Source organism: Pseudorca crassidens, chromosome 6 (genome assembly GCF_039906515.1).
Source record: "Pseudorca crassidens isolate mPseCra1 chromosome 6, mPseCra1.hap1, whole genome shotgun sequence".
In the NCBI taxonomy this organism is placed as follows: domain Eukaryota; kingdom Metazoa; phylum Chordata; class Mammalia; order Artiodactyla; family Delphinidae; genus Pseudorca; species Pseudorca crassidens.
In genome coordinates this window covers 16514226-16526989 of record NC_090301.1, presented here as the reverse complement: position 1 = coordinate 16526989, position 12764 = coordinate 16514226, and the positions used below count along the sequence as shown (strand labels likewise).

The window sequence follows — 12764 nt, the reverse complement described above, 5'->3', positions numbered from 1 at the left end:
CTGTGGATATTGAGAATAAAACAGTAAGTGGTATTTATGAGTCAAAGCCCAAGAAAATTAAAGAAGGATAGTAGGGTTTTCTTTCAATCTACTTCCTAACATAGAGACTCTCATAGTGGGCTAATCTGAATTCAGCAAAATTCACTGTGACTAGCGTAGTTTCCTTCTCGCTGTGGCTTTTAAAATAATCCTAAAAGCAGCAAGATAACTTGGGGCTCCTACCAGACTGATAGACAGCCTCCAATTCTTCATTAATATCTACAGTAATTCCTTTACATAGATCTGGTATAAATCAGCTTAAGTATCTAACACATGAATATAATTAGAAGAAAAAAGATAGTTTAAAAAAAATTTGTATTCTGTAATAGCTATACTTAAAGCTCCATTCAAGCCAATGAAGTACACAGAATCATAACATATCTTTTAACAGGTTTCCCATCTGTGCATTGGATGGATGGAAATGTTACTATTAATGGATGGAAATGTTACTATGTGAAGGGTCATAATGCATAAAATTCTGTATCCCTTTCATCTGCCACCATTATGAAAGTTTTAGAACTGGGAGAGTTAAGTGCCCTGTGGTGACTAAAATTTCTTTTTATCCACTAAGCAATAAATCACCAGTAATTTACTTATTTGGGGGAAATTCATGTAAATCCAAAAATAGATCCCCACCTTCAAAAAAACCTACTCAGCATGCTTCTCATCTCAGAACAAAGGAAATATGGAAAAACACATTTATCAATGTAAATGAAAGCACATAGGGATATCTCCACAGTTCATACACATAATTCAGGTCTAATTCGAATTTTCCAGCCCGAACTTAATTGTCTAAACACATTGATCAATTCAGCAGAACAAGGACAAATCTCCCCTTAGTTTTGCATTTTACAATCAGTGTCAGAAACTCAGTATACTCCTTTAAATGAACACTGAAAAGAAATTCGGTTTTTGCTACAATGTTGCCATCAGAAACCATCACTTTCCATTATTTTCATGTTCTGCTTAGCTGTTCTGATGGCAAAATGAAAGAACAGTGACTACAATTCATTTTTGACCTGGTGGTATTGTCACATAAGGTTTCTTTTTCTTTTTAAAAATAACAACAACAACAAACAAATAAATGTCATTATTCGTCAAAATTATAATCTCAAATTTCCAGCCAAGAAAGATGTGAACTGTTCTAACAATAAGTAGAGATTTCAGAATAATCCAAAGATTCAAATATGCTTGTATACTCAGAAAGACTTTTTTAAAGCCAATCCACCCCCTACTTGTTAGATATCCAATTTACCCCTTCATTCTAGGCCCCAAAAAGTCTTCTTTATTACAAAATCTAGAAATTAATTAAACTTTATAATTTGGCACATAATTTCTCAATGGCTACTATGTAGTTTGGAAGGACTAATTCTATTATACACAAATAAAATTTCATTTTTTATGTTTCCTAACAATATTTAAAACATTACACACATGGTATTTAAGGAAAGGGAAGGAATACATTCTATATTCAGAAGTCCACATTCTGCCCATAAAAGGTTCTGGGTTGTGTACAGTCAGCTATGCACAGTATTTTTTTTTTTTTTAAGGGGCATGGAGACAACCAAAAGAAGTTTTGTGTCTAGAAAAAGTGACCAGGTGCTCTTTCAACAGTTCTCTGGGAGCTGGGGTGGGGGGAGGGAGATGTCTGCAGCATATTAAGTTGCAATAAAAGCTTCCCAGAAACTAGATAGACCATGAACTGTACTTGAAAATGTGCTACTCCTTGCTTTTCAATAGGTCACATGTATATTTAGTGTAACAAGTCAGGTCCAAAATCATACTAGACGTATCCTCTCTTCAAACTTGGGAACAGCCAGTAAGAAAAATAAGGCTCATTAATTTTTTTAATGCAAGTACTGATACCTTCCATCCTCAGTTTTGCCAGCAGTTCTAATACATTCGGCCTACAGAGCAATACCTCTGGTGTAGCATGGGAAAGCCTCCTTGAATCAATGACCTTTCCAGGGTATAGGATTAACAAGAGTCTGACTCTCACAAGATAAAGCTGTACCTTTCTTCGCATTCAAAGGATGAGGGCAATTGCCTGCAATCAGCGGTGAATACAGCCTGTCTACACTGCCAGAGACCTGCCAATCATTCTCCCTCCCTTTAAAAAAAAATGGTTTTGAGGGCAGACTAGAATTTTTCAGCGGAGACCCAACCAACTTCAGTCAAGTTCAGGCAGAAAAACAGGAAGGCAGGACAGTCTCCATTTTATTTCAAATGGATGACAAGACTTGCTTTGGAAAAAGCCTAAAATTTTCCATTCTTGCCTTGTCTTATTTTTGAAGCCCATCTTCTATAACAGTTTCTGTGAATCTTTATTTTTTTTCAATCCTTTATTGTTTATTCAATGGCCAGGTGTGGAGCGCCGTACTGGGTGCTGGCATTACAATTTTTGCCTGATAAAGACTCCTAATCTTTCACCCCCACCGCTTTTAATCAAATGGCTCAGTCGTAGACTATCAAGTAAAGGTAGGATGATATGCTTAATTTTTAAAGGATTTGAGAGTTTCAGTTTGGCAGATGCCAGAGTTACACATTGTACTGATTTCTTTCCAAAGCTGATTCATTCTGACCTATTATTAAGGGGGGAGGATGGGGTAGGAGAATGTGGCTATTGACCTAATTCTATTCTCATGGCAAATTCAAGAAGAAATGAACAGTGATGCCCTCTCATACGCTATAATCCAGCCTCCCCAGTCCCCAAAGATCCAAGATTCCAAATACTTTAACTTTCATATTTAGTAACAACAATGCCAAACTTGGGGCTTTTTTTTTTTTTTTTTCTGCATAGATGTTGCCCTTGGTACAAGTTTGTAAGGCTTTCTCTCAGCGTGCAAGCGAAAAGCAGCTGATTTAAGATTGTCATAGCAAGTTACAGAGCCCCCCGCTGCTCACACACAGAACTAAACCTGCTCCTGGTACAATTAGAAATGTTCTCTCCCTGGTATTTTTATTTATTCATTTTCCTCCTCTGGAAATAGAACAATTGCTCTAAAATTAACCCTGTCAGGACTTCATGGCTATCACTGCAATAGGCATAAATACGAATTTGGTCCCCAGATCGTATTTCTTGTTGGTGTTTTAGTCTTAAATAGGCATCTAAGGCAATGCCTCCACCAATCTCCTAGTTTGGAAACCCCTTTTGGATTCCAGTTCTTCCATGACAGAGCTATCCAAAGGGAGTATAGGATTTCTCCAACAAAGCGTAATTCACTTCATAGGCCATGGCGGAAATCTGACCCCCGGCCACAATCAACAAGAATCACGCCATTAGGACTCTCAGAAAGTTGCTAATCACTCCTTTTTACCCTGTGGATCAGAGAGCAATTCAGAACTTACCCCTCCTTCCAGAGGGCTTGCTATCCACCCAAGTTCTCCCTGAACAGATCTGGAATCCAGTAAAGTAACTGCAAAAAACCAAAGAAAAATAGATTAATTTCCAATTGCAAAAAGCCAATACTACAAAAAACCATTTGCCTGAGCGTTTCCATATGTGCCGAGGGTGTGCATATCCAACTCTGATCAAAACCTAAACCCGGTCTCACTTATGTAAATAATCATTACTCACTCGATCTTCTCCCCTCTTTAAATCTGCAGGTTCTTATTTATTTAACTTGCTTAGCATTTAAAATTCCATCCCAGGACTCAGTTGATTCTTTTTCTAAAAAGGATGAATTGAGAATCTCAAGTACAATTCAAAAAATAAATATATCTATGTAGGGCAGTTACACTCCCAAGCAAAATCTGCATTCATCTCTGTCTGGTATCTACTAGAGTTATTTGTTTTTGCAAGTTTCAGATGACCGCATAACTCATCATCATGGTGACAGAGCCACAAGTGAATTCTATCAGAGAGTACTCAAAAGGGTCATGAAAAGGCTCTCTCCCCTACCATTTTTTTTTTTTCCTCCACCACCAAATAAATAGGCCCTGGATGTGGTATCCGCTGCTTTTTTAAATATCAAAGTTTCAGAAGGGGGAAATGGCAGACGTGTGGAATTAGAATGCAAATACACTTAAGTATTCTATTTGGCCTTTTTGAAGACAATCGGAGACTCCTTCCCCCAAGAGGAAATCACTGGTTTAAATTTTAGTTATGGAGGACTGCCTAATAGATTTAGTATGCTTGTGCTACACCTAAGAGTATGCATCCCAGCTTGGGGGGACCGGGAGGGCGGCTATACGACGGTCGCACCCCGCCCACGCTGGAACAGTCCTAGGCACCGAGAACATTGAAAACGACGCAATGAATTCCTAAACTCTCCACATTGTCTTTCCCACCGAGATCTGCAGGCCTGGGGGTCGAAAGGCCCATCTCAAAGGAACCACTGGGTTATTAATTTGATCAGGGAGGCTGGCTCTTCAGGCTGGGGGAGGGGTGGGAAATGGGAAACCTTCACCCTTGCTCGTGCGCACCCCAACTCTCAGTATCGCCCCCCGGCCCCTGAATTCTGCCCACCTCTCCTCTCATTTCACCCCGACGTCAAAGTAGTTAAAAATGAGCCTCTTTCTCCTGATTTTCCCGAGAAACCTGAATTCCTAGGTTCTGTTAATTATTTTAAAATGTAGAGCCTTCCCTGGGTCGCTCCCGCCCGGAGTTGCGCCCCCCCTTCTCTCCTCTTGGTCTCTAGAGAAAAGCCCGCTACATCCATTTGGATTTATGTAAGGTGGATTAGGGACACAAAGGGAACAATAAGACCCAATTTACAAAAAAAGGAAGGGAGTAGAAAGGGAGGGTAAAAGGGAGAAAAGAAAACGTGATGGGAATAAAAAGCAACAAAATGAATTAATTTTTAAGGGGGAGGAGGGGTCGGAGAGGGGTTGACCCCCCTCCTTTCTACATCAGCCTACAGCTCCATCACCGCCTTTTTTGTCTAGGGCTCCCAAGTTTTGCTCCCCAAAGAAAAAACAAGGGGAAAAAAGGAAAAAATCTCTGCGTTTGCTGCAGAGAGGTCTTGGGGGACGTCCTAACAAGAGTGCGAAGTAGTCAGGAGAACGCGGGATCCACGATACCGCTCAGAGGAACGACCCCAGGGACCGAGGGGCAGCAGGGACCGAGATGGCCCACGTCGGTAGGAGAGAGGAGATCGAAAGGGTGACAGAGCGCCTCTTTCCTCCCAAGCCTTGTCTGCCGGCAGGTGTGTGAATCTCTGGGAGGTTGCGTCCGGCGAGCTCTTGGCACCGCCCGCCCAGCCAAGGCTAAGTTGGTTTTTGGCTCCCTCCTTCGGAACAGGGAAAATGATAGATTGTACGGGAATGGATGCACGGATCCTGGAGAGATGGACAGTCGGATGGATGGATGGATGGATGGATGGATGGATGGGGGAGGGTGGGGAGGTGAAGGAGTCGGCGAGCCAGTTGCGCGCAGGCTCGAGCGTGAGCATCGCCGGAACATAAGCGCACACAATCGGGGCACTCGAGCACAGGCACACAATTGTCCGCGTCGACGCGGACACCCGCGCACCCACAGACACCCATATGCGCGCGCGCGCGCGCATACCCACACGCACACGCAACTCGCCTTTCTCTGAGATCATCAGAAACTAAATGATGAACCCCCACCTCCCCGACACAGACACACACACACACACACACACACACACACACACACACACACACAGCCCTCCAGCATGTCCAAACAGACGCACATAAAACTGAGCACCTACACTGATCCAGTTGGTCCGGCACGTTCCCTTCAAACTAACCCGGTGTACAGTTGTAGGGGCAAAAAGCTAAAACTCGAGTACGTTCAGCTTGCCAGCGGGTTCCCAAGGTCTGCGGGGTGACATGAGGAGCTTGGTGTCCCCTAGGCCAGCAATCGCACCCCGACGGCACGGGGGCCCGGCTGGGAGAAAGGTATCTGACGCCGGGTGCTAGCAATCAAATCAGGTCACCGGCGACCGGCGAGCGGCGCCACGACCGCTGCGCGGCGGAGGCCCGGCAGCCAGGTCCCGGCAAGCGCAGGGCTCGGGAAACTTTGCAGAAACCAGAGCTCGCAAAGCTTTCGCAAGAACCCGAGAGCACCACCATCCCCTCAGGGACCTCCAGGTTTCCGTTCCCCCTCGACCTGGGCTGAGTGGGTAAGTGGCGGTAGGAGTAGGTCCACAAAATTTATTTATTTATTTGTTTTCTTGGCGTTGTCTCCCATGCATCCCCTCGGGGCACCTCGGGCTGCCCTCGCCGGTGGATGCCGATAAACTTTGTCCTTTCGCTACAAACTTGGGCAACCTCGCCACACGCACGGGTCACCGCCCCGAGGCAGGCTGCCCGGCCGCTCCCCGCCTTCCCTTCGCGGTTCCCGTCGCTCCAGACCCCTTTCTCCGGAGTCAAGGCGACCGCTCGCGCCGGGATCCCCCTGCACCCTCCGGCCTCGCGCTCCCGGGGACCATTCACCCGCCGATCTTCGCCTCTCTGTCCCAGACCGCAGAAAGGCCGCCCCGTTCTTACCTTCATTCGCGGGATACACCCTGGAACCGGTGACAGCGTCGCAAATCCCAAACAGAAACGAAAAGAGGAGGAAATAAAAAATCCCAGCCATGGTTCGCCGGTGCTAACGCTGCTCCTGTCGCTTCTATCCCAGTGGAATAAATGCTTAAGTTAGGAGTGCAGCAGGCTGAAGACATTGCCAAGGGGGTGGGCCCGGCCCGTGACGTGCACCCGCCAGTCCGGGGCTTGCAGCCAATAGTAGCGCAGAAGGGGTTGCCTTGCTCCGCCCCCGATGAGCAGAGCCCGCCCCTATGCCCCGCCCACTCGGCTCGGCTGGGCGCTTGGTCTCCCCGGGATTAAGGGGGCGAGTTCTGCCGCGTCCCTCCCCTGCTGTAGTGAAGCAGCGGGTCCCCTGGTCGCATCTCAGCGGTCCAGCCCCTGGACGGCGGAAGGAGCTTCGAAAGACTCTGAATTGGTTGGGGGAAGTCCGAGGAAAGGGTGGGAACCCAATCTTACGCCTCGGGCGGTTTGAGATGGAGGAAAATGCTCTTTTATTGCAATAAAAAAAGTATCAAGTTGACCTGCCTCTTTGCTGTTGCTCTTTTTCTGAGGGTCGAAGTGTTCGCCTCCCGCGCGCCCCGACTCAGGCTACACGTTCACTCCTGCGCGCGGCCGCGGCCTCTCTCTGCTACCTGGCTCCTGGCCCCATTTTGTGTCTTTGTGGTGCATCTACATATGAAATGCTCTTTGGGGAGAGTTCTGTGGCTTGATTACTGCTTTTTTCCCAGGCTCCCAGCTGCCTGGAGAGCGGTACCTAATCAGTCCCCAACGTCGAGTGCAGCCCTCGGCCTGTCTCCAGAGACTGAACGAAAGACTTTCTAGCAACGGAGAAGCCCCCTCAGGCCCCATCTCCGCGCTCAGCCTTGGAGGGAAAGGCGCTTCCACCTCCCCGGCCCCCGGGACAGGACTCCCCACCCCGGCAAGGCGCCCCGAGATGGCCTTGGCTGCCGGGAGCCAACTGTGTGTTCCCCGTGGGGAGTACCTGGAACCGGGCCTAGCAAGTTCGGGGCCCGGGGGGTAGAGGCGAAGAGCTGAAGTGGAAGTGCCGGGACCTGCCGCAAACCCGAGCTCGGGGGCTGCCCGGAGCGGTTGCTGCCGCCCTGCGCTCCCGTTGCTCCCCTGCGCTGGTCCGGACAGCTCTCGCCGCCCCAGTAGACGGTGGTGAGCGACAGGACCCGCAGAAATCCGCGCAGCCGCCCCCGCCGAGGTGCTGCGGGTGTCACTGTGGGCCTCCTGGGGGCCCAGGCAGCACTGGGCCCTGGTTTGTCCCCTGATGCCCCGGACGCGGGCGCAGCCAACTGAGCGCTGCCCAGAGACCGCAACGCAGCAGGCGGCCCGGGGCCCGGCCCCCGACGTGACTCGGTGAATTTCTCCGGACGTTTGAAGACGCCCCGATTCCTGACGAGGCCTCCCTCCTTCTCTCCTCCTCCCAAGCCACCCCTCTTCTGGCTCCCCACGGGGTAGGGCCAGGTTTTCCTCCCGGGCCTTGGTCCCAGCGGGAAGGCGACCGCGGGGAGATGGAAGCGCCTTTCCCTCTCCGGCAGCAGCTCATCGTGAACCAAGCGCGCCACCTGCCGGCCAGAAAAGGGAGTGCGAGGCCCGCGCGGAAGGGCGAGCGGACAAAGACCGCAGCACGCAGTCCGCAGAGTAGGTGTGTCCGTGGGGTATCTTGTCATACACCCGCCCCTCTCCGGAGCACCCAGGCCACCCCTGCGCAGTGGTGGCGGGTGGCCGTGGAGAGGGCCCGGGAGTCCTGTCGCACTTCTCGCCAGCTGGATTGCAGAAGACGAAATCAGAAAGCGTTTCAAGGAGAAACTCTTAGTGTCCCAGGGGTTGCCTGAGTAGCTGCCATCCCTGAAATAGAAATCCTAGAGAAAGAACGAGGGGTGTAGGGCGGTGTGGAGGAGAAAGCAGATCGCGGCCACGGTTTCAGGTCATTGGCCTCCGTAGCACATCGTGTCTACTCCACTTGTGCAAATTCAGACCCGGGCTAATTATATGGGCAACTTTTACTTGAGCGCACTTGGCGAGGCGCTGGGCAGTAGCCGTGTGAGTCGGTGGCCTAGAGGGACAGCTTGTGCGGCTCCAGACTTTCTGACTTCTCCGTGAAAGACCTGCTGAAATGTCACAGTCTGAGGAAGTGGATTTCAGTTATTGTAGCTACTGATTTTACACAAGTAAAAAGGGGGAAAGAAATGCACGCGGGGGATATATATGTACGTGTGCGTATAAATTATTTAAAATAACCGCACGAAGTCCTTCTAAGGAATGCATTTCTAGGTTCCTTCACGTGTCTCCCTGAGGTTTATTGAAAAAGGAGATGAACATTGGTCCCTGTCATTCTGTACACAGACTCAGCGGAGAAAAAGAGCAATCCGAATTATTTTTAAAACGTTTTTAAACAATAGTTGCTTGTTGCCTCTCTGCAAGATTTGAGTGCTGCATGTATGGGTGGTTGAAATGGGAAATCGACTGGCTGCCTCCTTAGAAACAGTAAAATTTCTAAAACATGAACCATTCCCTGCCCCCCACCCCACCCCGGTATCTGCACACTGATTATTAAAGTCTTTCTAGCCACAGCTGCCTGAAAGCAAGGCTTCACTTGCTAGGGGACATTCAGTGATGTCCGTCCCCTTTTTTCTTCCCATTTCCCTTTTCAGGACCCAAAGCAGCCCAATAATCTAGAGACCCAAGAGGCAGGAAATGCTAACTTGGGAAAACTGAACTATAACTTCCCCTTTATAGCATTTCTGGGCTGAAGATCAGAAATGAGCTGTTGAATACTGAAGTATTTAGGATGAAAGTATACGATAGCTTGGATTTCTGTAGAAACATTCCAATAAAAAAAGAAAAAGAAAGAAAAAGAGTAAAGGAATAAATAGATGAAAGAGAATTGGGAAATTTGGGGTATATTTTTAAGTGCCGAATAATAGGACTCGTGAATTCATTATACTATTCTTTCCATGCTTAAGTGTGTTCAATGTTTTCCGTAATAAAAGTTATAGTAGAAAAAAAAAAAAGAAATGAGGTGCTGAAAATTCCTCTGTCCACTGTGATAACCTAGAGGAAAAGTGTTCTAATCCAACAGACATGATTCCTCCTTAAAAACAGGACAAAAATGAAAAAAAAATGATGGTGGTCCTGGTCTACCATCTATGCAAACCCCCTACTTTATTGGAAAACGCCTTGGAATTTTCAGACGTTTGAGAGTATTTGCAACAAATCAGTCACTCAGTGAAGTCGAAAGCATACAATAGAATACCACACAAAAAGCACCTAAAATCACCTACTTTTAGTATAAATTAGCTTGACTCTTTAATCAAACTAGCCTCCCCACTGCTGTGAGAAATTGAGAGTATTTTGAATCCAATAAGAGATATGTCAAAACATATACGCTTATAAGCTTAATGAAAATAATAATTCAATAATTTGAAATTCTTGGCGTAATTGTTCTTTTTGTACAGTGCCTACCATAAAATCTTGAGCTACAAAGTACATTTTAAATGCTTATTTGAATTAAGGTTGAATTTCAAAAGTATCTCTAATTTGTAAAGACTTTTCAAAATAACACCAAGTATCTTAGGAGTTTCTGCATCTAAACGGAGGACCAATTTTACCAAAGTAACAAGAACCTTGGACCTTTGGACAAGAAAACAACAATAAAGTGAGGGCATGGAAGACTAGAGAAAAGGTTAGAATGAGAACAGGAATCCACTCTGCCTTTTACTAGACAGTCTGCCAGATTTTCTAGCTAGTGTAGCTGGACTTCCCTGGACCTTGGTCTCTTTATTAATAAATGGAGTCTCCAACAGTGCTCCAATGACTCCCTGTCATTGCCAGAACCAGGATTTTCAAGACTGACATCCCTAGTTTAACATTCTAACAGTTCTTTTACTAGCTGGGTGTCTTTGTGTAAGTTACTTAACCTCTCTGAGATATGGTTTTCTTATCTGTGAATTGTAGATAGCTATGTGATTCTTCTAAAAATGGAATAAATTTTGTAGAGCACGTAGTATGGTGTCTGGTTCACGATCAGTAGCTATTATTACTTTCAAATAATATCTCATTAATAACTATTAATATTTTTAAATGTGCAATCATTTGTTCAGCTTGAAACTTCCCTTCCATAAGGAAACCAATCTCTGTGATTCACCTGATGCTCTCCATGAGAGGAGAAGGCTTTATTTCACCAACTCCTGGAGTAGGTAGGGGAAATAAATTCTAAGTGCTTCCCTTCTTTCATTGTTGATTTATTACAGCTCACACTAAACTCTTATATCCCTACATGATTCAGTGGGATTTTAATCTAGGGATTGTAACTGTCTTCAAATATAATAGTTTCAAAAATAATTAAATGAAACAAGGTGTAAGGAATAAAAAATGTCACCACCAAGTCAAGATACTGGTGATAATGAATAACCAAAGCTCTAATGAAATATCAACTTTTGTCAGAAAAATGCCCCTAAACTTAGCTACCACCTGAAATATAATGATCTGAAACTATAGTTGATGGGCTTCTTAAATCTCCCAGGAAACTTTGTTGGAGATTTTATCTTTTGATGTCAAGGCTTTGCTGCTATTTCTTATGCAAATAAGAAGCAGGCCACTTGTTAGCCCTTTACACCTCAGTGGGAAAGAGAGCCCCGGAAGTCAGGTCTTGACCAGTCAGACGGGTGAGATACTAAGACACAGTAAAAGACCTTCAGAATCCCTGAGGAAAAGGACAAGAAAATAAGGGTGGAGATCTCAAGGAGTCAAAACTTTTCTGAAAGTCTGTCTGGTGCTATATCTGAATTTTTGTTCAACTCAAACATTACTCAAGTGCCTACTGTGTGCCAAAGACCATGTGATTAAGATGTGAACGTTGTCTTTTCAGCCCTGGGCAGGCACGACACCCACCGCATGGGGGTGGGGGAACCGAACAGAAACCACCGGGAAACTTTTGTTCTCCTGGGAGCTGTGGAGAAGGAGGTGGAACGAGAGGAAGACACCCACCCAGTTCAGTCCTGCAGCAACTCTAGATATCCAAAACTAAACGTTTTGCAGAGACAATGCACCTTTCTTCAGGAGAATTCAGAGGAGATCACTTGCATCTGTTTTTGGCTGTCCTGAGAACATGAGTCAAACATCAAAACTATTTGATTTTTCAGGCACGAAAGCCATGCCCGTGAAGAAATGTAGAATGTTTTTTACTTGGAACCCTTTGATACAACACCTAACAAATGGTGTTCACTCATTCTTACTCAAAATGCCAATGTAAAGCTGCAAGTTACAGCCACTATTTTGGCTATTAAATATTTTAGTATTTAATAGCTATGTTGATTTATGATTATTAAAAGAGCTCTGGAATTACAGTTGTTTTATGATGAAAAACTAATGATAATATATATGGGGATAACATAAACTGGAACTTTTTTATTTTTAGCCCCGTTAAAAGAGAAGTAATTATCTGGTTAGAGAACCAATTTCTAGAAGCACAGCAACAGCCACTTCTCCCTTTTATTTTTTCTTTCTGAAAAACCATATGTAATTGCAGTGAAATACTATAAGAAAAATAATAGGATTGTGAACATGATTTATGATTTAGTGCATAATGAGAATGGAAGTTTAGAAACGTAACTTTCCTTTCCCCTATCATAGTCTAAAGCATTTACAGAGTGCTTGTACCTCCAATATTTATTTTGTAATTTAAAAGATCTCTGAAGATTTTAAAAATGTCTTAAATGACAGATATGTACTGTGGACAAAAAATTGTTGCCTGCCATTTCAGTAAACAATGAATACTGCTCACCACCAAGTCATCAGCCACGGCAGCTGTCCCCAACGGTGCACCCTGAGGGGAATTCGGGATGCAGAAAAACAGGATACTGGCCCTAGATAGTTAAGATGCATATCAAAGAAATAATTTCAACATGCCCAGAATCTTGCATCTTTCCATATATAGAAAAGCAATCAAATGATTAACTTGAGATGTCTGGTTTTTGTGATTAGCAGTAATCTTTTGATGTTGGATTACATGTTTTGTTTTTTTGGTGTGTGTATGTGTTTTTTGTTTTCGTTTTTGTTTTTTTAGCAAAAGCTCCTGTATATCCCGGCTCCTCTCTTACCTCTTTGGAACAGTTCCTCAGAGCTTTCTGAGAGGCTGCTTTCCCGGCCTATAGTCCTCGGTAATGCCCCGGATAAAACGTAATTCTCAACTTTTAGTTTGTGCGTTTCTTTCAGTCAGCAGT

The 12764-nt window shown here is 45.2% G+C and overlaps 1 protein-coding gene across 4 annotated transcripts in view; it reads right to left on the bottom strand.

Annotated features, from left to right (window-relative positions):
• EPHA4 (EPH receptor A4) overlaps nt 1–6678 on the bottom strand; it is a 143717-nt gene extending 137039 nt beyond the window's left edge. For 2 of the 4 annotated variants that reach the window (XM_067740441.1, XM_067740440.1), the window contains exons 1-2: nt 6496–6669; nt 3388–3455 (exon numbers count right to left, since the gene is read on the bottom strand). In XM_067740441.1, the coding sequence (XP_067596542.1) occupies nt 3388–3455; nt 6496–6586 (159 nt within the window). In that variant the 5' untranslated portion in view covers nt 6587–6669. Of the gene's footprint in view, nt 1–3387; nt 3456–6495 lie in introns of all 4 variants that reach the window. The other 2 variants (XM_067740443.1, XM_067740442.1) reach the window with 2 other exon arrangements.
• Between the last annotated feature and the right edge of the window lie 6086 nt (nt 6679–12764).